At 69.2% G+C, this 22,119-nt stretch overlaps 3 protein-coding genes across 6 annotated transcripts; 1 reads left to right on the top strand and 2 right to left on the bottom strand.

Moving 5' to 3' along the window:
- Positions 1-7,273: 7,273 nt before the first annotated feature.
- MED11 (mediator complex subunit 11) lies at positions 7,274-12,804 on the bottom strand. The gene is made up of 3 exons (XM_054005252.1): positions 12,709-12,804; positions 7,913-8,043; positions 7,274-7,819 (listed from the first exon to the last, which is right to left on the bottom strand). The coding sequence occupies exons 1-3, from the start codon at positions 12,791-12,793 to the stop codon at positions 7,682-7,684; spliced, it is 354 nt and encodes a 117-aa protein (XP_053861227.1). The 5' UTR covers positions 12,794-12,804; the 3' UTR covers positions 7,274-7,681.
- Positions 12,805-12,896: 92 nt separating this feature from the next.
- Positions 12,897-15,859, top strand: LOC128823149 (autophagy-related protein 16-like). Of its 4 annotated transcripts, XM_054005247.1 has the most exons (9): positions 12,897-12,999; positions 13,505-13,586; positions 13,888-13,957; positions 14,047-14,120; positions 14,207-14,416; positions 14,686-14,751; positions 15,036-15,084; positions 15,442-15,514; positions 15,619-15,752. In XM_054005247.1, the coding sequence occupies exons 1-9, from the start codon at positions 12,897-12,899 to the stop codon at positions 15,663-15,665; spliced, it is 774 nt and encodes a 257-aa protein (XP_053861222.1). In that variant the 3' UTR covers positions 15,666-15,752. The 4 variants fall into 4 exon arrangements, with proteins under 4 accessions (XP_053861222.1, XP_053861221.1, XP_053861223.1 ...); XM_054005246.1 differs by lacking the exon at positions 15,036-15,084 and having other exon boundaries at positions 15,619-15,859; XM_054005248.1 differs by lacking the exon at positions 14,686-14,751.
- Positions 15,860-16,836: 977 nt separating this feature from the next.
- Positions 16,837-20,165, bottom strand: ARRB2 (arrestin beta 2). The gene is made up of 9 exons (XM_054005251.1): positions 20,096-20,165; positions 19,722-19,857; positions 19,493-19,577; positions 19,231-19,303; positions 18,694-18,831; positions 18,507-18,590; positions 18,337-18,416; positions 17,971-18,025; positions 16,837-17,573 (listed from the first exon to the last, which is right to left on the bottom strand). Exons 2-9 carry the CDS (start codon positions 19,791-19,793, stop codon positions 17,480-17,482), a joined length of 681 nt encoding a protein of 226 aa, XP_053861226.1. The 5' UTR covers positions 19,794-19,857; positions 20,096-20,165; the 3' UTR covers positions 16,837-17,479.
- Positions 20,166-22,119: the final 1,954 nt, after the last annotated feature.

Here is a 22,119-nt window from a genome sequence, read left to right as displayed (position 1 = left end):
CAGGCAGGGTCCTGGGGAAGCCAGAGGGTTCTGCACCCCCCACTTCACAGTCAGACGTGACTCTCAGCCAGCCAGTAACACAGAGGTTTATTCGATGACAGGAACACGTCTAAAACAGAGCTAGTAGGTCCAGAGAACAGGACCCCTCAGCTGGGTCCATTTTGGGGGGCAGTGAGCCAGACACCCCCATCTGCCCTCACTTCCCGTCCCCAGCCAGCTCCAAACTGAAACACTCCAGCCCCTCCTTCTCTGCTGAGTTCCTTTCCCGGGCCAGGAGATCACCTGATTCCTTTGTTCTCCCACACCTTTAGCATCCTCTTGCAGGGGGGAAGGCCCCGGACATCAGTTGCCAGGAGACAGAATCGGCCATTTATGTGCACCGGCCCTTTGCTCTGCAACAATCTCACCCCCTAGAGACTTAAGAACTGCATAGGGGAAACTGAGGCACCCACACAGTATTCAAAGGAAACATTAAGAACAGTCCCACTTCGTCACAGACACATGCAAAGTTCTCCATTGAGGAAGGAACAATCAGTTGCACACATACAAAATGGGAAATGACTGTCTAGGAAGGAGTCCTGCGGAAAGGGATCTGGGGGTCAGAGGGGATCACGAGATAAATATGAGTCAACAGTGTGACGCTGTTGCAAAAAAAGCAAACAACATTCTGGGATGTATTAGCAGGAGTGTTGTAAGAAAGACACGAGAAGTAATTCTTCTGCTCTACTGGGCGCTGATTAGGCCTCAAGTGGAGTATTGTGTCCAGTTCTGGGCCCCACATTTCAGGAAAGCTGTGGACAAATTGGAGAGAGTCCAGAGAAGAGCAACAAAAAAGATGAAAGGTCTAGAAAACATGAGCGATGGGAGAAGATTGAAAAACGTGGGTTTGTTTAGTCTGGAGAAGAGAAGACTGAGAGGGGACATGATCACAGTTTTCAAGTACATAAAAGGTTGTTAACAAGGAAGAGGGAGAAAAATTGTTCTCCTTAACCTCTGAGGACAGGGGAAGAAGCAATGGGCTTAAATTGCAGCCAGAGCGGTTTAGGTTGGACATTAGGAAAAACTTCCTGTCAGGGGGCTAAGCACTGGAATAAATTGCCCAGGGAGATTGTAGAATCTCCATCGTTGGGGATTTTTAAGAGCCCGCTGGACAAAAACCCGTGAGGGCTGGTCAATACCTAGTCCTGACTTGAGTGCAGGGGTCGGGTCTAGAGACCTCACGAGGTCCCTTCCCGTTCTCTGATTCTCTGATTTAAATCACTTTAAACCAACCCGCCCTGCTCCCCCGGCCTGCGAACTCCCCTTTGGCTCCCACCCCGCCCCGGAATGTCTCTGCTAATCTGCCTCCAACCCCAGCCCCCTTCGCCCCCATGAGGGTGTCTCTTTGCCCCCACACGCACCAGGCAGGGAGTCGGTCAGGCTGTGGGGGAAACAGGTTCCAGCCCCTTCCCGGGGGAGGGGAAAGAGGGGGGCTAGAGAGAAGATTGGGGGGCCCAGCTGCCGAGCTCCAAACCCCACGCACCCAAGGGCGCGTTTTCTCGCCGCTCTCCCCAGCTGGCCAATAGCCACCTCTGGAGCTGTGTTAGTCACAGAAAAGCCCCAGGAAACAAAAGCGAGAACATGCAACGAAAACAACTCAACAGCCCCCCCCTCCAGCCCCCCCGGGACTATTTAGAGCAAAGCCAACAAGCAACCGAGACCAAGATCCCGTTTCCCCTCCAGGATCCCCCGTCCACGTTCCCACGGGCTGCAAAGCCGAACTGTCTTTAAATCCGTTGGGGTCTTTTGGAGGGGGGGCGGAGGGGTCACTTTTCCTGTGACTTTTCTGCCCCCACCTGAGGCACAAAAGCCATTCAGCTCTTAACGAACCCAAGGGCCAATTCACACAGAACCGCGAGATGCACAACACCCCCAAACCCGGCGTTTCCCCGCAGCGAACGCCAAGGTGCGAAGACCGGGGTGGGGCAGGGCCATGTCCCCCACCGGGGAAAGGCGACGGCTTCCCTGGGCCACGGGCCATGGGGTGGCCTGTCCTGAGCCGGGGGGGTTGGAATCGGGGGGCACTGCAGAGAGCCGGGGGGGGTTGGAATCGGGGGAGACTGCAGGGAGCCGGGGGGGGATTGGAGTCCGCGGGGGGCTGCAGGGAGCCGGGGGGATTTGCAGGGAGCCGGGGGGGGATTGGAGCCGGGGGGGGCTGCAGGGAACTGGGGGGGAGATTGGAGCCGGGGGGGGGGCTGCAAGGAGCCGGGGGGGGATTGGAGTCCGCGGGGGGGCTGCAGGGAGCCGGGGGGGGATTGGAGTCCGCGGGGGGCTGCAGGGAGCCGGGGGGATTTGCAGGGAGCTGGGGGAGGATTGGAGCCGGGGGGGGGCTGCAGGGAGCCGGGGGGGGGTTGGAGTCGGGGGGGGCTGCAGGGAGCCGGGGGGGGATTGGAGCCAGGGGGGGGCTGCAGGGAGCCGGGGGGGTTGGAGTCGGGGGGGGGCTGCAGGGAGCTGGGGGGGTTGGAGCTGGGGGGGGCTGCAGGGAGCCGGGGGGGGCTGCAGGGAGCCAGGGGGAGATTGGAGCTGGGGGGGGGCTGCAGGGAGCCGGGGGGGATTGGAGTCGGGGGGGCGCTGCAGGGAGCCGGGGGGGGGATTGGAGCCGGGGGGGGGCTGCAGGAAGCCGGGGGTGTTGGAGTCGGGGGGGGCTGCAGGAAGCCGGGGGTGTTGGAGTCGGGGGGGGCTGCAGGGAGCCGGGGGGGGGGATTGGAGTCGGGGGGGGCTGCAGGGAGCCGGGGGGGGGATTGGAGCCGGGGCGGGGGGCTGCAGGGAGCCGCGGGGGGGATTGGAGGCGGGGGGGATTTGCAGGGAGCCGGGGGGGGGTTGGAGTCGGGGGGGGGCTGCAGGGAGCCGGGGGGGTTGGAACCGGGGGGGCTGCAGGGAGCCGGGGGGGTTGGAGTCGGGGGGGGGCTGCAGGGAGCCGGGGGGGGATTGGAGCCGGGGGGGGATTTGCAGGGAGCCGGGGGGGTTGGAGTCGGGGGGGGCTGCAGGGAGCCGGGGGGGGATTGGAAGCGGGGGGGGATTTGCAGGGAGCCGGGGGGGGGGGCTGCAGGGAGCCCGGGGGCGGATTGGAGCCGGGGGGGGGCTGCAGGGAGCCGGGGGGGGGTTGGAACCGGGGGGGGGCTGCAGGGAGCCGGGGGGGGGGATTGGAGTCGGGGGGAGGGCTGCAGGGAGCCGGGGGGGATTTGCAGGGAGCCGGGGGGGCGATTGGAGCCGGGGGGGGGCTGCAGGGAGCCGGGGGGAATTTGCAGGGAGCCGGGGGGGGATTGGAGTCGGGGGGGGCTGCAGGGAGCCGGGAGGGGGATTGGAGTCGGGGGGGGGGCTGCAGGGAGCCGGGGGGGATTTGCAGGGAGCCGGGGGGGGGATTGGAGCCGGGGGGGGGGCTGCAGGGAGCCGGGGGGGATTTGCAGGGAGCCGGGGGGGGATTGGAGTCGGGGGGGGGGGCTGCAGGGAGCCGGGGGGGATTTGCAGGGAGCCGGGGGGGGATTGGAGCCGGGGGGGGGATTGGAGCCGGGGGGGCTGCAGGGAGCCGGGGGGGGATTGGAGTCGGGGGGGCGCTGCAGGGAGCCCGGGGGCGGATTGGAGCCGGGGGGGGGCTGCAGGGAGCCGGGGGGGGGGTTGGAACCGGGGGGGGGATTGGAGTCGGGGGGAGGGCTGCAGGGAGCCGGGGGGGATTTGCAGGGAGCCGGGGGGGCGATTGGAGCCGGGGGGGGGCTGCAGGGAGCCGGGGGGGATTTGCAGGGAGCCGGGGGGGGATTGGAGCCGGGGGGGGGCTGCAGGGAGCCGGGGGGGGGGATTGGAGCCGGGGGGGCTGCAGGGAGCCGGAGGGGGGGCTGCAGGGAGCCGGGGGGGGATTGGAGTCGGGGGGGCGCTGCAGGGAGCCGGGGGGGGGGATTGGAGTCGGTAGGGGGGCTGCAGGGAGCCGGGGGGGATTTGCAGGGAGCCGGGGGGGAGTCCCCAGGCAGGGACCAGGACGCGCCGCCCCCGCGCTGCTCGGAAAGTCCCCGGGCGGCTCAAAAGTTCCCGGTGCCGGGCGCGGCGGGCGCAGTTTCGGTTCGTGCCCGGCCCCATGGCAGCGCCCCCCCGCCTCGGAGCGACCCTCCTGCTGCTGCTGCTGGCGGCCCCCCCGCCGGGTAAGAGCCCCCCCCCCAGCTGAGCCCCCCCCGTCCCCAACTGCGCCCCGCGCCCGGCTCCATCTCCCCCCGCGGCTCCCCGGGGCTGGGGGGCACCAGGCTGAGACCCGCCCCCGCCCGCTGAAGGCTCTGGGCTAAACACCCCCCTACTGACCCCCATATAGCCCCCCCGCTGCCATCGGGGGGTGTGACCCCCCCATCCGCTCCAGCTGGGACCCCCCCGATCTCTCCCGGGGGGGCTGGGCGTATCTGGGGTCAGACCCCGCACCCCCTGTGCCCAGTGCCTGACCCCTAACCCCAAGTGTCTCCCCCCCACAGGCGGGGGGGAACGAGGGGGGCGCGCTCGGGCTCTGCAAATGCCGGCGGCTGACGGCCCCCCCCAGCCGGCTCCAGGACCTCGCCGACAAGGTGAGGGGCCACCAGGCCTGCGGCCAGCACCTCGTCCGGTACGTACCCCGCCTGCCCCCCGCTGCCCAAAGCACCCCCCAGTGCCTGGTGCTGCAAATTCCCGTCCCCGGCCCCCTGCCAGCCCCCCAGCCCCACAGCCCCCCTGGGGCCGGGCCGGGCCTTCCAGTTAAGCGATCTAGGCGGTCGCCTAGGGCGCCAGGATTTGGGGGGCGGCAATTCTGCGGTGGGTCCTTCACTCGCTCCGGGACCGGCCGCAGAATTGCCCCCGCCGACCGGGAGCGCGGAAAGACCCCCGCCTAGGGCGCCAAAAACCCTGGGTCCTCCCCACCACCCAGCCTCCCCAACCCTGCCGTGGGGCCAGGCCGGACCCTCCCCCCCTCACTTCTCCCCCCTGCCCCCCAGGTTCGAGCTGCCCCGGGGCCAGATCTGTGGGCTGGCCAGCGCCAACTGGGTGACCGAGCTCCGCCGGCTGTGGGAGAAGAAAGGTGGGTCCGACCCCTCCCCCCAACCGCTGCCACCCCCCCCTGCACAAAGGGGGTCCCCCTTGATGGAGCTGGGATTGGGGGGGTCCCCATCTACTGCTCTGGGGTTGGGGATGGGGCACACGGGGGAAGGGGGCTGGGTCCTATAGCTTCCCCGCGAGCGGGCGGGGGGGGCGGGTCTGATGGGCATGGGGGGCACACAGGAGAAGGGGGGCTGGGTGGGGTGGGCAGGGCAGAGATGGCAGTGGGGTGCTGGGGGGTGGAGCTGACTCTGTTGGGGGGCAGGGGGGCCCGGACCCCCTCATCTGGCCCAGCCAGGTCAGTAACTCACCGTGTCCTGCAGAAGCCGGACGGATTGATGCCCGCCAAGGGGGGTGGGGGGCTGGCCCCAAACCCCACCAGCACGCCCCCGGCCCCCAACGCCCACCCCCCCATGCCCAGCACGGCCCGACCCCCGGAGCCCCATGAACCCACAGAGCCGCATGGACCCACAGCCAGACCCCCGGAGCCTCACGAACCCACAGACGGACCCCCAGAGCCGCACGGACCCACGGCCAGACCCCCGGAGCTCCACAGACCCACGGCCAGACCCCCGGAGCCCCACGAACACCCACAGATGGACCTCCAGAGCCGCACGGACCCACGGCCAGACCGCCGGAGCTCCACAGACCCACGGCCAGACCCCTGGAGCCCCACGAACCCACAGATGGACCCCCAGAGCCACACGGACCCACGGCCAGACCCACAGATGAAGCCGTGACCACCGGTGAGCTCACAGCTGTGATCCCCCAAGGGAGAGGGGATCTCTGCACCGCCCCTGGTTTCTAACCCCCTCCCCCTTTGTCTTGCAGACCCCGTTGGGGGGCCCGGCCTGGCGCCCTGGCAGGGGGAGGGAGCAGGCGACGGGGCCCCCCCGGTGCAGCCCCGTCCCTACCTCCCGGCGGTGCTGGTGCTGTTGGGCATCACCTTGCTGCTGGTGGGGGCCCTGACCTACGTGCTCTGCCGGAGGAGCCGGCGGCCCCACAGAGACCCAGGTAAGTGGGGCAGCGGGGTTAGGGGGCTCTGCTTCCCTGGGGGGACTGGCTATTTACCCCTGGCTCTGTGCCCCCCGGCACCCCCATAGCCGATCCACCCCCTGTCCCTGGTCTGTGCCCCCCACGTTCCCCCCCAAGGCTAATCCACCCCCCATCCCTGGTGTGTGCCTCCCATGTTCCCCCACACAGCCGATCCACCCATCCCTGATCTGTGCCCCCCTGCACCCCCCGCACCCAGGGCGTGGGGGTTTGTTTCCCCTCCCCATTTACCCCCCCCCCCCCACGCCTACTCTCCTGCTATCCATGGGGAGCTCCCCGGAGTGGGCCCTGGCCATGCTGGGTTTGGGGGGTCCTCGGTTTGCTCTTACCCCCCCCCCGTTTTGTCCCCCCCACAGGCATCGGGACGCCGTACTACCCCTGCGAGCTGGGCTGACGGATGGCGCCACCTGTCGGCTACCCCCACGAACGGACCCCAGCACCACACTGATTTCTTGGTGGGGTGGGTGGAAGGTGATGGTATGCAGGGGAGAGGGCTTGGGGGTCTAATGCCCAGCCGCCCCCTCCACTTGATGAAGGACCCCGACTCCGTGGGGGGGGAGCCCGCAGAGCTGCCCCCCCCCCCCAAGCTAATCTCTAACCACAGACGAGGTACTCCAGCTCTGGGGATACGCCAGTCCTGCCCCCGCCCCCCAGAGCCCCCACTAATTTATTCCCTGGAAGAGCTTAAATACAGATGTTTGTACAAGGCTGCGGCTGGTTATTCATGGGGGGTGGGCATGGTTTTGGGGGTCCCTGTATTTGTGCCGGGGGGCGGTTCTCTGAGGCTCTCTCTGTGGCGTGGGGGGGGCACCTGGAACTGGCCTGAACCCCCAGCGTGCAAGGGGCCCCTCCCCCAGAGACGGATGGGGGGGGCAACTCTGGAGGGAGGAACCCTCCCCACCCCCCCAGCTACCAGACATTTTCACTTCCTCTGTGCGGAGGTTGGAGCGGGGGCGGGATCGGTGAGGAACCAGGATGTGTGTGTGGGGGGGGGGGGTGGGGGGGGGGAGTGAGGTTTACACTGTGGGGAGACCCACACGGGGGGGCTCCCTCCTCCCGCACTTCCAGGCATGGGGCTGCCCCATTGCCAGCTCCTGCCCCATCCACCCCCCCTACCCCTGACCGAGGTGCTCAGCGTGGGGCAATTTGGGTTTTTTTCCCCCTTTTATTTAACACAGGCAGTAGAAAAAAACAGCGCCCCCCCCCATCGCCGGTGGGCCCCCCCGAGCCAAGAGCCGCGTGGGGTCAGCGCATGTTCCCGGTACGCCCAGGGAGTGAGGGGGGGGACCAGTCCATATGTTGGAGCGTGGCCCCAGTCGCCGTGTCGATCCCATGCCACGCCACGCCAGGCCTGAGATCCTGTGTGTCCTGTGTTGTCATGTGTCCTGTGGGTCACGTCTGTGGCAAATGGCGCCACGCTCCCCCAGCAGAGCCTGTCCCACCTGACGCGCAGAGCGAGCGAGCGGCCAGCCGGCGGGTCCTGTGTTCTTGGTGTGTCCTTGGCGTGTTCCCGCGTGGGCTCCGTGTCCGGCCGCCCGGCGGGCGCCCCCTATTGCTCCAGCGTGTGCTCACAGGTGCGGGCCAGCTCTCCCAGCTTGACGCGGGCGTAGTCGACGCGGTTCAGCGCCATCTGACAGCCCTTACGGGCCGAGTAGCTGGAGCCCTCGTGGGGCTGCCCCGTGGCCACCTGTGTGTGTGGGGAGATGGCAGAGAGGGGGGTGAGCCTGCGTGCCCCACGGCCCCCGGCCCCGCCCCCCCACGCCGGCCCCGCCCCCCTCACCTGGGTGAGGTACCGGATCTGGCCTGACAGCTCCGACTCCACCTTCTGCACCGAGGCGGTGAACTGGGCGGCCTGGCGCTCCAGCAGCCGCTCATTCGGCTTCTCCTTCGACAGCTCCAGGATCACGTTCCCTGGGGGGCACGGGCGTGAGGGGGCACCCCGATAACCCCCCACCTCCCCGAGGGGGAGCCTCGTCCCAAAGCACCCCCCTGTTCTGGGCCTGACTCGCTGGCGGGATCCACCCCAGCACCTCTCCCCCGCCCCAGGGGAGTCCCCGGCACCGCTACCCCCATCGCCATGACCTCCCACAAGGGATTAGTGTTGCCAACTTTCTAATTGCACCAAACCGAACACTGAGGCCCCGCCCCTTCCCCCAGGCCCCGCCCCCGATCACTGCATTCCCCCTCCCTCCGTGGCTTCCTCTCCCCCACCCTCACGAACTGTCACTGGGAGGGGCCGGGGATGAGAGGATTGGGGGGCAGGAGGGGGCCGTGGGGGGCTCAGGGCTGGGGATGAGGGGTTTGGGGGCAGGAGGGGGCCGTGGGGGGCTCAGGGCTGGGGATGAGGGGTTTGGGGGGCAGGAGGGGGCCGTGGGGGGCTCAGGGCTGGGGTTGAGGGGTTTGGGGGTCAGGAGGGGGCCGTGGGGGGTCAGGGCTGGGCTTGAGGAGCTTCGGGGGCAGGAGGGGGCCGTGGGGGGCTCAGGGCAGGGGATGAGGGATTTGGGGGGCAGGAGGGGGCTGTGGGGGGCTCAGGGGTGGGGATGAGGGGTTTGGGGGGCAGGAGGGGGTCGTGGGGGGCTCAGGGCTGGGGATGAGGGGTTTGGGGGGCAGGAGGAGGTGCAGGCTCTGGGCTGGAGCTGAGGGGCTTGGGGGGCAGGAGGAGGCCGTGAGGGGCTCAGGGGTGGGAAGGAGGGGTTGGGGGGTGCAGGAGGGGATTTTGGGGGGCTCAGGGCTGGGGTTGGGGGTTTGTGGGGCAGGAGGGGGTTGTGGGGGGCTCAGGGCTGGGGATGAGGGGTTTGGGGGGGCAGGAGGGGACCGTGGGGGGCTCAGGGCTGGGGATGAGGGGTTTGGGGGGACAGGAGGGGACCGTGGGGGGCTCAGGGCTGGGGATGAGGGGTGGGGGGGGCAGGAGGCGACCGTGGGGGGCTCAGGGCTGGGGATGAGGGGTTTGGGGGGACAGGAGGGGACCGTGGGGGGCTCAGGGCTGGGGAGGAGGGGTTGGGGGGGGCAGGAGGGGGCCGTGGGGGGCTCAGGGCTGGGGATGAGGGGTTTGGAGGGGCAGGAGGGGACCGTGGGGGGCTCAGGGCTGGGGAGGAGGGGTTGGGGGGGTCAGGAGGGGGCCGTGGGGGGCTCAGGGGTGGGAAGGAGGGGTTGGGGGGTGCAGGAGGGGATTTTGGGGGGCTCAGGGCTGGGGTTGGGGGTTTGGGGGGCAGGAGGGGACCGTGGGGGGCTCAGGGCTGGGGATGAGGGGTTTGGGGGGACAGGAGGGGACCGTGGGGGGCTCAGGGCTGGGGAGGAGGGGTTGGGGGGGGCAGGAGGGGGCCGTGGGGGGCTCAGGGCTGGGGATGAGGGGTTTGGAGGGGCAGGAGGGGACCGTGGGGGGCTCAGGGCTGGGGAGGAGGGGTTGGGGGGGTCAGGAGGGGGCCGTGGGGGGCTCAGGGGTGGGAAGGAGGGGTTGGGGGGTGCAGGAGGGGATTTTGGGGGGCTCAGGGGTGGGAAGGAGGGGGTGGGGGTGCAGGAGGGGATTTTGGGGGGCTCAGGGCTGGGGTTGGGGGTTTGGGGGGCAGGAGGGGACCGTGGGGGGCTCAGGGCTGGGGAGGGGTGGGGGGGGCAGGAGGGGGCCGTGGGGGGCTCAGGGCTGGGGAGGAGGGGTGGGGGGGGCAGGAGGGGGCCGTGGGGGGCTCAGGGGTGGGAAGGAGGGGTTGGGGGGTGCAGGAGGGGATTTTGGGGGGCTCAGGGGTGGGAAGGAGGGGTTGGGGGTGCAGGAGGGGATTTTGGGGGGCTCAGGGCTGGGGTTGGGGGTTTGGGGGGCAGGAGGGGACCGTGGGGGGCTCAGGGCTGGGGAGGGGTGGGGGGGGCAGGAGGGGGCCGTGGGGGGCTCAGGGCTGGGGAGGAGGGGTGGGGGGGGCAGGAGGGGATTTTGGGGGGCTCAGGGCTGGGGTTGGGGGTTTGGGGGGCAGGAGGGGACCGTGGGGGGCTCAGGGCTGGGGAGGGGTGGGGGGGGCAGGAGGGGGCCGTGGGGGGCTCAGGGCTGGGGAGGAGGGGTGGGGGGGGCAGGAGGGGGCCGTGGGGGGCTCAGGGCTGGGGAGGAGGGGTGGGGGGGGCAGGAGGGGGCCGTGGGGGGCTCAGGGCTGGGGAGGAGGGGTGGGGGGGGCAGGAGGGGGCCGGGGGGGGCTCAGGGCTGGGGAGGAGGGGTGGGGGGGCAGGAGGGGGCCGGGGGGGGCTCAGGGCTGGGGAGGAGGGGTTGGGGGGGCAGGAGGGGACCGTGGGGGGCTCAGGGCTGGGGAGGAGGGGTGGGGGGGGCAGGAGGGGGCCGTGGGGGGCTCAGGGCTGGGGAGGAGGGGTGGGGGGGGCAGGAGGGGGCCGGGGGGGGCTCAGGGCTGGGGAGGAGGGGTTGGGGGGGCAGGAGGGGGCCGTGGGGGGGGCTCAGGGCTGGGGAGGAGGGGTTGGGGGGGGCAGGAGGAGGCCGGGGGGGCCTCAGGGCTGGGGATGAGGGGTTTGGGGGGACAGGAGGGGACCGTGGGGGGCTCAGGGCTGGGGAGGAGGGGTGGGGGGGGCAGGAGGGGGCCGGGGGGGGCTCAGGGCTGGGGAGGAGGGGTTGGGGGGGCAGGAGGGGGCCGTGGGGGGGGCTCAGGGCTGGGGAGGAGGGGTTGGGGGGGGCAGGAGGAGGCCGGGGGGGGCTCAGGGCTGGGGATGAGGGGTTTGGGGGGACAGGAGGGGACCGTGGGGGGCTCAGGGCTGGGGAGGAGGGGTGGGGGGGGCAGGAGGGGGCCGGGGGGGGCTCAGGGCTGGGGAGGAGGGGTTGGGGGGGGCAGGAGGGGGCCGTGGGGGGGGCTCAGGGCTGGGGAGGAGGGGTTGGGGGGGGCAGGAGGAGGCCGGGGGGGGCTCAGGGCTGGGGATGAGGGGTTTGGGGGGACAGGAGGGGGCCGTGGGGGGCTCAGGGCTGGGGAGGAGGGGTTGGGGGGGGCAGGAGGAGGCCGGGGGGGGCTCAGGGCTGGGGATGAGGGGTTTTGGGGGACAGGAGGGGACCGTGGGGGGCTCAGGGCTGGGGAGGAGGGGTGGGGGGGGCAGGAGGGGGCCGGGGGGGGCTCAGGGCTGGGGAGGAGGGGTTGGGGGGGGCAGGAGGGGGCCGTGGGGGGGGCTCAGGGCTGGGGAGGAGGGGTTGGGGGGGGCAGGAGGAGGCCGGGGGGGGCTCAGGGCTGGGGATGAGGGGTTTGGGGGGACAGGAGGGGGCCGTGGGGGGCTCAGGGCTGGGGAGGAGGGGTTGGGGGGGGCAGGAGGAGGCCGGGGGGGGCTCAGGGCTGGGGATGAGGGGTTTGGGGGGACAGGAGGGGACCGTGGGGGGCTCAGGGCTGGGGAGGAGGGGTGGGGGGGGCAGGAGGGGGCCGGGGGGGGCTCAGGGCTGGGGAGGAGGGGTTGGGGGGGCAGGAGGGGGCCGTGGGGGGGGCTCAGGGCTGGGGAGGAGGGGTTGGGGGGGGCAGGAGGAGGCCGGGGGGGGCTCAGGGCTGGGGATGAGGGGTTTGGGGGGACAGGAGGGGACCGTGGGGGGCTCAGGGCTGGGGAGGAGGGGTGGGGGGGGCAGGAGGGGGCCGGGGGGGGCTCAGGGCTGGGGAGGAGGGGTTGGGGGGGGCAGGAGGGGGCCGTGGGGGGGGCTCAGGGCTGGGGAGGAGGGGTTGGGGGGGGCAGGAGGAGGCCGGGGGGGGCTCAGGGCTGGGGATGAGGGGTTTGGGGGGACAGGAGGGGGCCGTGGGGGGCTCAGGGCTGGGGAGGAGGGGTTGGGGGGGGCAGGAGGAGGCCGGGGGGGGCTCAGGGCTGGGGATGAGGGGTTTTGGGGGACAGGAGGGGACCGTGGGGGGCTCAGGGCTGGGGAGGAGGGGTGGGGGGGGCAGGAGGGGGCCGGGGGGGGCTCAGGGCTGGGGAGGAGGGGTGGGGGGGGCAGGAGGGGGCCGTGGGGGGGGCTCAGGGCTGGGGAGGAGGGGTTTGGGGGGGCAGGAGGGGGCCGGGGGGGGCTCAGGGCTGGGGAGGGGTGGGGGGGGCAGGAGGGGGCCGTGGGGGGCTCAGGGCTGGGGAGGAGGGGTGGGGGGGGCAGGAGGGGGCCGTGGGGGGCTCAGGGCTGGGGAGGAGGGGTGGGGGGGGCAGGAGGGGGCCGGGGGGGGCTCAGGGCTGGGGAGGAGGGGTGGGGGGGGCAGGAGGGGGCCGTGGGGGGGGCTCAGGGCTGGGGAGGAGGGGTTTGGGGGGGCAGGAGGGGGCCGGGGGGGGCTCAGGGCTGGGGAGGAGGGGTGGGGGGGGCAGGAGGGGGCCGTGGGGGGGGCTCAGGGCTGGGGAGGAGGGGTGGGGGGGGCAGGAGGGGGCCGTGGGGGGGCTAAGGCTGGCTGCCTGGCCTGACAGGGTGATGCGCGCGCACCCCGGGCGCTAGCCCCGCCCCTACCCGCGCTCTGCAGCCGGGCCCCGCCCGATAGCCCCGCCCCTGGCCCCGCCCCTACCCGCGCTCTGCAGCCGGGCCCCCCCCGGGCGCTGGCCCCGCCCCTACCCGCGCTCTGCAGGCGGGCCCCCCCCGGGCGCTGGCCCCGCCCCTACCCGCGCTCTGCAGCGAGGCGCCGATCTCGCGCTCCAGCTCCTCCAGCACCCGCAGCCGCTCGTTGGCGACGCTGTAGGTGGCCATGGCCCCGCGCGCCCCGCCGCTCTCAGCGCATGCGCGGCCCGGGCTCCGCCCCCTCCCCTTCCCGGCGCTACATTGCGGCGGCGGCACACGTGACCCGGAAACGATGGAGGGGGCGGGGCCTGGCCCGGCCTGGAGGCGCCACGTGCGCCGGGAGCTGGAGCGGCGGGAACGCGAGACGCGACGGCTGCAGGGCCTGGTGCAGAGCCGTGAGCGGGGGCGGGGCCTGGTGCAGAGCCGTGAGCGGGGGCGGGGCCTGGTGCAGAGCCGTGAGCGGGGGCGGGGCCTGGTGCAGAGCCGTGAGCGGGGGCGGGGCCTGGTGCCGAGCCGTGAGCGGGGGGGCGGGGCCTGGTGCCGAGCGGGGCGGGCGGGGCCATGAGTAGGGGGCATAGCAGAGACCTGACCTCCAGCCCCGCTCCCCTCCCAGAGCCGGGGAGAGAACCCAGGAGTCCTGGCTCCCAGCCCCCCCTGCTCTAACCCACCAGCCCCCACTCCCCTCCCAGAGCTGGAGAGAGAACCCAGGAGTCCTGGCTCCCAGCCCCCCTGCTCTAACCACCAGCCCCCACTCCCCTCCCAGAGCCGGGGAGAGAACCCAGGAGTCCTGGCTCCCAGCCCACCCCCCTGCTCTAACCACCAGCCCCCACTCCCCTCCCAGAGCCGGGGAGAGAACCCAGGAGTCCTGGCTCCCAGCCCTTCCCCTTTCTTCATTTACAGATGAGAAACTCCTGGAGCGCAGGGACCTGGAGCGGCTGTTGGTAGAGAAACTTCAGCTGGAGCCTGGGACCCAGGAATCCAGGTGAAGTTGGGACCATAATCCTCTGCTCCCGGGGGCTGCAGATTGGGAGTGAGGGGCACCGACAGAGCTGGGGGGGGGGGCAGAGCTGGGCTGGCAGGGGGCTGTGGGTCGGGAGTGAGGGGCACCGGCAGAGCTGGGGGGGGGGCAGGGCTGGGCTGGCAGGGGCTGTGGGTCGGGAGTGAGGGGCACCGGCAGGGCTGGGGGGGCAGGGCTGGGCGAGCAGGGGGCTGCGGGTCGGGAGTGAGGGGCACCACAGAGGGTGGGCTCGGGCTGTGACCCAGTCCCCCTTTGTGCCCCACAGGGCCCCCCTGGAGCTGGCGTTGCTGCAGCAGGCGGTGGAGCTGGCGGAGCTGCGGGGGGCTCAAGAGGAGGTGAGTCAGGGGGGCACCGTGGTGGGGGGGGACAGCAGCGTCTGTGGGACTAACCCCTCCCCCCCACCCCGTGTCTTCCACCCCGGTAGCTGGCCCAGAGCGTGGCCCACCTGAGCGACGCCCTGAAACGCAGCGAGACCGAATGCCAGGAGCAGCGGGCCAGGTGAGCCCCTGATTCCTCCCCCGTGTCCCCCATCTTCTCCCCAGTATCCCTGGGGGGCTGTAACCCGCTGGCGTGCGTCTGCCCAGGGCAGGGCGCTGTGCCCGGGAGCTGGCGGGGCTTGCGGGGTGCTGCCAGGAGCTGCAGGCCCAGCTGTGGGAGCAGGGCCAGGAGGCCGAGGGGCTGCGAGCGGCGCTGGGGGCCGCACTGCGGGCGCGGGACCAGCTGGAGGCCCGGTGGGTGCAGGAGAAGCAGCTGGAGGCGCAGAGGGTGAACGAGACCAACGCCCGGGAGGAGAGGTGAGCCCCACGGCCCCCCCAAGGGCACCAGCCCCCCCAGGCAAAGCCCCCCACGGCCCCCCCACACCAGGCATGGTTGCCCCACGTGCCCTCCCTGCCTTGAGCATTGTCAGCCACTTCTCTGCCCCCTCCCCCCCGTGCAGGGAAACAAGGGGTGAGCCCCCTGCGTGCCCCCCCCGCAGGCTGGGCACCCCCTACCTGCCTGTCTGTGCCCCCTCCCCCCCCCGCAGGCTGGGCACCCCCTACCTGCCTGTCTGTGCCCCCCACAGGTATCGGGACCAGCTGTCACGCCTGCGTCAGAAGCTGGAGAGGATGCAGCTGGGAGGAACGGCTGGGTAACGCCCCTCCCATGCCCCCCCCCACGCCCCTGCCCTTGCATGGCCCCCCCTTTATCATGAGCACCACCCCGTCCCCCAGATATCCTGCGCTCAGATTCCCACCGCCCCCCCTGTAACCTCCCCACGGCCTGCCCAGCTGGGCTGGCGGCAGCCTGGACACCCCACCCCAGAGACAGCTGCATTTGGGGGCCTGGTGAGCAGCACCCCCTCCTGGGCAGGCACAGGAAGGGGCAGGAGGGGCTGGGTGTGTACCCCCAAATTAACACCCTTCCCCCACCCAGACCGGGCACGGAGCTGGTGACGAGCGAAAACACGTCCTGCGAGGAGCTGGTGAGAGTAGAGCGGGGGCTGGTGGGTTAGAGCAGGGGGGGGCTGGGAGCCAGGACTCCTGGGTTCTCTCCCTGGCTCTGGGAGGGGGGTGGGGGCTGGTGGGTTAGAGCAGGGGGGGGCTGGGAGTCAGGACTCCTGGGTTCTCTCCCTGGCTCTGGGAGGGGGGGTGGGGGCTGGTGGGTTAGAGCAGGGGGCGCTGGGAGCCAGGACTCCTGGGTTCTCTCCCCGGCTCTGGGAGGGGAGTGGGGGCTGGTGGGTCAGAGCAGGGGGGGCTGGGAGCCAGGACTCCTGGATTCTTTCTGCCCAGTGTCAGGAGGATTGTGGAGTCCCATGGTTTTTCTTCCATCCCCACCCCAGGCAGCAGTGGGGCTGTGCCCTGGGGGCAGCTCATCCCCTGGGAGAGGAGGAGAAATGGATGGTGAGGGACCAGGTAAGAGGGGGAGACCAGCGTGCCCCCTGTTGCCCCCCTGCTGTCCCCATTTCTGCCAGCTAGGTTTTCACCCCAATTGTCGCCCCGCCCCTTTGTCGTTCCAGATCCAGCGCCCGGACCCGCTGCTGAGCTGGACAGAGATGCCCCTTAAGTGGCTGCACCAGGGAACCCCTGTTCCGGGGAGCATTGGGGGCGTGTCTGGCTCCAGATGTGGCCAGTGCATCCCGCCCCCCATTCCCACAAGGCTCATTAACCTGGCCCTTGTATGCAAACGCTGCCTTGTCCTCATCTCTATCTTTGAATATGCATTGTGCTCATTTGCATAAATGCTCCCTTTCCCCTGGAGCTGCCTGGTGTGTGTGCCTTGCTGTGCTGCTCTAGCCCCCCCGAACCACTCTCTAGGGTTGTGGGGTGGCTGTCTAGGCCCTTGGCTTTGGCCCCAATCCTTCCAACCACAGAGCAGAGGCCCTGCTCTATGGCTGGGGAGGTGACACTCTAGCCACGGTCTCTGTGGTCTGGGGCCTAGTGCAGTCCTCCAGGCCTCTTGCCATAGAGATGCAGGCTAGAGTGCCTCCTTGAGGGCATCTCCATGATGAGAAGAACAGGAGTACTTGTGGCACCTTAGAGACTAACACATTTATTAGAGCATAAGCTTTCGTGGACTACAACCCACTTCTTCGGATGCATATATATATATATATCCCACGAAAGCTTATGCTCTAATAAATGTGTTAGTCTCTAAGGTGCCACAAGTCCTCCTGTTCTTTTTGCGGATACAGACTAACACGGCTCCTACTCTGAACCCCTGAGGAGACTACAGTTCTAGCCCTGGCTGAGTCCTCCAGGAGTGTCACCCTGGCGTCCCAGCTAGAGTGTCAGCACTCACCGACCCTTACCATAGAGATATGGGGGGGGGGGGGGGGGGAATAGCTATGCTCTAGGCACAGGCTGTAGGGCTAGTCCTAGAGCCGCCCTGGCCTCCACGCACAGGATGGCAGCCTAGAGCGGTGGTCAAACCAGGGCCGCTCTTCACGTGTTGTTAGGACTCTGGGGTTAGTGGCCAGGGAAAGACCATAGAGAGGGAGGGGTACGCTCTACGCAGGAGGGTGGTTAGTCCGCATCTCTACGGCCTGGAGCCTAGAGACTCTCTCACCCCCCGCCCCCCTGCTTTAGCCCCCAGCTGGAGCTATTCTCTGTGGCTGAGATGCAGCCATCTCTAGGGTGGAGTGGCCGGTGACACAGGGACCCTGCGCCTGGCACTGAGATGCAGCCACCTCTGGGACAGCTGGTGCCGAGGGGGGACACAGGAACCACACCAGACACCAGTTGATATGGTCTTTACTTGTCCCCAGTGCTCTGTGAGAGCCCCCACCCGCCCCACACACGGCTACAGCGCAACAGCCACAAGAAACCAAAATCCCCGACCCACAGCACGAGCATCTGCAGGCCCCCACCAAGAGGGGGCGCTAGGTCCTGACACCCCCCTCCCCCCCAGTCAGGGGCCCCTGGAGCAGATATGGGGGCAGGGACCCCCCCCGGCTGAAAACAGCTTTAAAAATCCATGGATGGTTGAGCAGGGCCCCCAGCGTTGAAGCAGCAATAATGCCCAGAGAGGAATCCAGTGCTTTTCACTGGGGAGGGGGGGGGAGGAGGAGGGGAGAGGGGGGAAATTGTCCCCACAGCAGCAGGGGGATTCCCCCTTCCAGAGCTCAGCAGGGGAGCCACAGTTAAAATCTCTGGGGGCAGGGGGACCCCCAAGTTAATGACATTTAAAAGCCAGACCCTGGTTCTGGGGGCCCCCCTGTACAACAGTAAGATGGGGGACTTAGTGGGGGCTCCCCATAGCAAGGGGGGGCAGCATTAAAAAGCCCAGACAGATAGTTAAAATCCACTGCCCCCTACCAGGGGCAAGCCCCCAGCTCTGCTGCAGGGAGGGGGCAGCAGCCCCGCTCCCTCCCGCCGCCCTCAGAAACGGTCGTCATCCTGGTCGTCCTTGACTCCCCCCTTGAGCCGCAGGCGGGCGAAATCCTCGAAGACGATGTCGTCATCCTGGCCGTAGCTGGGGGGGAGAGGGGGACGGATGGGGCGTTAAGGAGGAGGGCTGCTCCCTGGCCCCCCCAACCAGCCTGCAGGGGGCTGCCCCCAGTTCCCCAAGTGTGGGACCCACTGGGGGCAGGTACTGGTCCCTCCCCCAATCTAGGAACCCGCACTGGGGGGAGAGGGGGGAGAGTGAGAAAGGAACCCCCACCCCAGCACGGCCTGTAACAGGAGACCCCCAGTCCCCAAGGTGCACCCCCTTCCTCCCCGGACAGTCTCTGGTAACCCAATTGCCCCCCCACCCAGCCACAGATACAGCTATGCTGGCCCCTCCCCACGGGCCCCTCTCCTGCACCGGTGTGCAGCCAGGCGCAGCTGGGGGGCTCCCTGGCCGGGGGGGCACATGGGGGGGCTCTTACTGGGTTTCAAATTCAATGAGGTTGGTGTCGACGGGGACGTCTGTCTCAGGGACAACTAGAGGGAGGGGAGAAAAAAAAAAACATTAATCCTCCGCGCCAGGCAACCTGCGACCCCTCGCCCAGCGCTGAGAGGCGCCCACCTCTGGGACGGGGCGGCCAGTTCCCCAGGGACCCCTCGCCCGGCGCTGAGATGCAGCCACCTCTGGGGCGGGGCAGCTGGTGATACAGGGATCCCTCTCCCGGCACTGAGATGCAGCCACCTCTGGAGTGGGGCGGTTGGTGACACGGACCCCTCGCCCAGCGCTGAGATGCAGCTACCTCTGGGGCGGGGCAGCTGGTTACCCAGGGGCTCCATTTAACCCTTACCTGACTGGGGCCGTGCTGGTGCAAATGCCTCGGGGGGCTCGGGGTGCATTAGCACGAAGGGCAGCTCCACAGACACATCGCTGCGGGAAGAGCGAAGGGAACAGTGAGAGGGGGGCAGGGATGGGGGGACTCGGGGGGTGGGTGGGGAGAACATGTGACCAGGTACTTACCCCCCCCGCGATACAACCAGCTTCACCTTCACCCGGTACGAGACCAGAATCCCCAGCACCTCCTTGTTCGCCCCCTCCTTGACTCTGAAACAGAGTGCGGGGTCAGCATGCGCCTGCCTCTGGGGCGGGGCGGCCGGTTCCCCAGGGCCCTGGCAATGGGTATAGCCCGCCCCCGGCCCTCGCTCACATGGTGCTGGAGGCCAGGTTGGTGTCCTCATGTTTGAGTTTCCCGTCCAGCGCCAGGCCCCGCTTCTCCCGGTTCTGGCTGAGCAGCGGCGTCAGGGTGTAAACGCGGCAGAACGTGGAGCTCGGCGACACCTGGTCACTGGGCGCACAGCAGGTGGGGGGTGAGGGGCTGGGTCCCCCCCGCCCCCCTGCCCCACCCAGCCCGAGACTCCCCTGAGCCAGGGACCCCCCAATGCACCCCCAGGCCCCTCCCTGCCCCCCAAGCCAGGGACCCCCAATGCACCCCCGAGCACCCTCCCTGCCCCCTAACCAGGGACCCCCTTGCCCCCTCCCTGCCCTGAGCCAGGGACCCCCCCAATGCACCCCCCCAGCCCCCTCCCTGCCCCCCCAGCCATGGACCTCCAATGCAGCCCCCAGCCAGGGACCCCCCAATGCACTCCCAGCCGCCCCCACCACTGGGGATCTCCGACACCCGGAGAGGGGGAACTGAGGCAGCAGATGGGGGGTGTTGCGGGGGGGGGGGGGGGGTGTCACTCACTCTTGCTCGGTCTGGGCCACCGGACACTTGTACTGGGCTGTGCTGAAGAGGCAGATGTCTGCGTATTGCCGCACTGCAGGGGAGAGGGGGTAGTCAGGTTTGAGGGGGGGCTCAGGCAGCCCCCCAACACACTCCCCCCCCAGGGTCATACACCCCCCCCCGTGCTGGGGAGGTTACCCCCCCTCAGGCACATGACCCCCCCCAAAGCACACAGCCTCGCCTACTCCCGCCAGCACAATTCCACCCCCGCCCCCAGACCCACCCGAAACCTTGATCTTCTTCACGCTCTTGCTGGAGTTGTTGGTCACGTGCACGTTCACGCTGATGGGCTCCCCGTGGTAATACAGCTGGGGGGGGACACACACCGGGGGAGTCAGTGCGAGGACCCCCCAGTCCCCTCACAGCCTCCCCCCGGACCCCCACCCAGCACATGTCCCCGCCCCCAGATCCCCCCAACCCCCCCGTCCCCTCCCCTGGATCCAGCCCCCCACCTCCTTGTCCAGCGAGGCCTCCAGGTGCAGGGACCGATCCGACATGAGGAAGTGCCGGGTGGTCTCGGCCATGGGCTGGGGGCCCGGCTTCTCGGGCGCGTACTGCACCTTCCGGATCACCAGCCGCACCGAGTTCCTGGGGGGGGGACAGGAATCAGAGCCCGCCGACTCCTGGGTTCTCTCCCCGGTTCTGAGAGGGGAGTGGGGGCTGGTGGTTAGAGCAGGGGGAGCTGGGAGCCAGGACTCCTGGGTTCTCCCCCCGGCTCTGGGAGGGGAGTGGGGGCTGGGAGCCAGGACTCCTGGGTTCTCTCCTGGCTCTGGGAGGGGAGGGGGTCTCGCTCGCTGCCTGTCTGCAGCCTGCGCTGGGGGCTCACCCTGGGGTCTCCGGTACCTTTTGTGAATCTTTTCTTCCAGGGATTTGGCACAGAAAGCTCGGATCTCAAAATCCACCCCGCAAGCCTGAGATTGTTGGAAAACCCTATTAGCCCAGCGCCCCTCACTCCCAACCCGCAGCCCCTGCCCCCCCAGCCCTGCCAGTGCCCCTCAGTCCCGACCCGCAGCCCCTGCCCCCCCAGCCCTGCCAGTGCCCCTCAGTCCCGACCCGCAGCCCCTGCCCCCCCAGCCCTGCCAGTGCCCCTCACTCCCCACCCCGCCAGTGCCCCTTACTCCCGACCCCTCCAGTCCGTACCTTGCCCGTGTCCTCTGGGCCGGGCTGTAGCGTCACGGAGCAGGGCAGGTTCTGTGGGATCTGAGACACGGAGTGCGTTACATGGGTTCCCCGGTGTGTGGGGGGTATTCCCCTGAAGGCGAAGAGTGTGTGTGTGTGGGGGGGGAGTTAGGGGACCCAGGGGGGCCCCCCATGGAGGCGGGGGGGGTTAGGGGACCCAGGGGGCCCCCATGGAGGCGAGGAGGGGGTTAGGGGACCCGGGGGGCCCCACCATGGAGGCGAGGAGGGGGTTAGGGGACCTGGGGGGCCCCACCATGGAGGTGAGGAGGGGGTTAGGGGATCCGGGGGGCTCACCGTGAAGGCAAAGGGGTGGGCGTTGGCCCCTAGCTTGCGCAGCAGCCGCTCCTGTAGGCGGGTGGGGGGGCGCCGCTCCTCAGGCAGGGGGGGCACGGCCTGGCAGGTGGCAGAGAACAGGTCCTTGCGGAATGACAGGCCCAGCACGTCCAGGTCCTCGCGCCCATAGCGGAAGGCGCAGGTCAGCGTCACAAACACTGCGGGGGACGGAGACAAAAGTGGGGTGAGGGGAGGGGCCTCATCCAGCTCCACCCCCACCTCCCAAACTCCGCCCCCAGCTCCCCAGCCTCTTCCATCTCTCCTAGGGAAGCCGTCCCAGCCACTCCGGGGGGATTCTGAACCACTGCGCACGCGCTGAGTTCACATCCCCCGCAGATTTCTTTGCTTCCCCGCAGCAAAATGACTTTCTGACGGGGGAGAACATAAGAACGGCCCGACTGGGTCAGACCAAAGGTCCATTTAGTCCAGTGTCCTGTTTGCCGACAGTGGCCAGTGCCAGGTGCCCCAGAGGGAATGAACAGAACAGGGCAATTATCGAGTGATCCATCCCCTGTCGCCCATTCCCAGCTCCTGGCAAACAGAGGCTAGGGACACCATCGCTGCCCAGCCTGGCTAATAGCCATTGATGGATCTGTCCTCCAGGAACTTCTCTGGTTCTTCTTTGAACCCTGTTATAGTCTTGGCCTTCACAACATCCTGTGGCGAGGAGTTCCCCACGTTGATTGTGCGTTGTGTGAAGAAATACTTCATGTCACCGCCCCCCAGCTGTATGTTTCGGGGGCCCAGGGCAGGTGGCAGAGAGGCAAATCACTGTGGGGCAGGGGGCGGGACTGGGGAAGGGCTCCTACCCTGCGCCAGCTCAGCTGGGCTGGGGAGGACAGGACTTCCTCTTCCCTTGCACGGCATCCGGGGCTGAGTCAGACCCACCCCAGATTTGTCCCCTAGCTGCAGGAAGCTCTGCAAGCTCCCCACCCCCCACTTCCTGCACCCGGCACTCCTCAGCTGCAGGGGGAGGGATCCCTGTACAGAGAGCTGCTCTCCCATCCGCCCAATCCCCGTGCATCCAGACCCCCTCATAGCCAGACCCTCCCGGCGAGCCTAATCCCACACCTAGAACCCCCCTCTGCACCTGGACCACCCCAATGAGCCACCCACACTCAGACTCCCTGCTGAGCTCTATCTCCCCCCCAACATCCCTGCACCCAGAACCCCCCAACAAGCCCCTGTGCATGCAGATCCCCTCCACACCTGGATCCCCCACTGAGCCGCCCGCACCCAGACTGCCCCACACAGAACCCTCTCAACCCACACGTGGATCCCCCCCCACACCTGGATCCATGCCTTGCTGAGCCTGCCTGCCCGCACCTGGTGCGCCTG

Source organism: Malaclemys terrapin, chromosome 15 (assembly GCF_027887155.1).
Source record: "Malaclemys terrapin pileata isolate rMalTer1 chromosome 15, rMalTer1.hap1, whole genome shotgun sequence".
NCBI lineage: Eukaryota > Metazoa > Chordata > Testudines > Emydidae > Malaclemys > Malaclemys terrapin.
This window is presented reverse-complemented; position numbering and strand designations above follow the sequence as displayed.

Excerpts from the sequence above, each read along its gene's own strand:
- MED11 (XM_054005252.1), bottom strand. The coding sequence starts at position 12,793 with ATGGCCACCTACAGCGTCGCCAACGAGCGGCTGCGGGTGCTGGAGGAG. Across the intron at positions 8,044-12,708 it reads CGCCTCGCTGCAGAGCGCGG|GGAACGTGATCCTGGAGCTG; the intron begins GTAGGGGCGGGG and ends CGTGCCCCCCAG. Across the intron at positions 7,820-7,912 it reads AGATCCGGTACCTCACCCAG|GTGGCCACGGGGCAGCCCCA; the intron begins GTGAGGGGGGCG and ends CCACACACACAG.
- LOC128823149 (XM_054005246.1), top strand. The coding sequence starts at position 12,897 with ATGGAGGGGGCGGGGCCTGGCCCGGCCTGGAGGCGCCACGTGCGCCGG. Across the intron at positions 13,000-13,504 it reads GCAGGGCCTGGTGCAGAGCC|ATGAGAAACTCCTGGAGCGC; the intron begins GTGAGCGGGGGC and ends CTTCATTTACAG. Across the intron at positions 13,958-14,046 it reads TGCGGGGGGCTCAAGAGGAG|CTGGCCCAGAGCGTGGCCCA; the intron begins GTGAGTCAGGGG and ends CCACCCCGGTAG.
- ARRB2 (XM_054005251.1), bottom strand. The coding sequence starts at position 19,793 with ATGGCCGAGACCACCCGGCACTTCCTCATGTCGGATCGGTCCCTGCAC. Across the intron at positions 18,417-18,506 it reads CTGGTTGTATCGCGGGGGGG|CGATGTGTCTGTGGAGCTGC; the intron begins GTAAGTACCTGG and ends CTCTTCCCGCAG. Across the intron at positions 17,574-17,970 it reads CTCATTGAATTTGAAACCCA|CTACGGCCAGGATGACGACA; the intron begins GTAAGAGCCCCC and ends TCTCCCCCCCAG.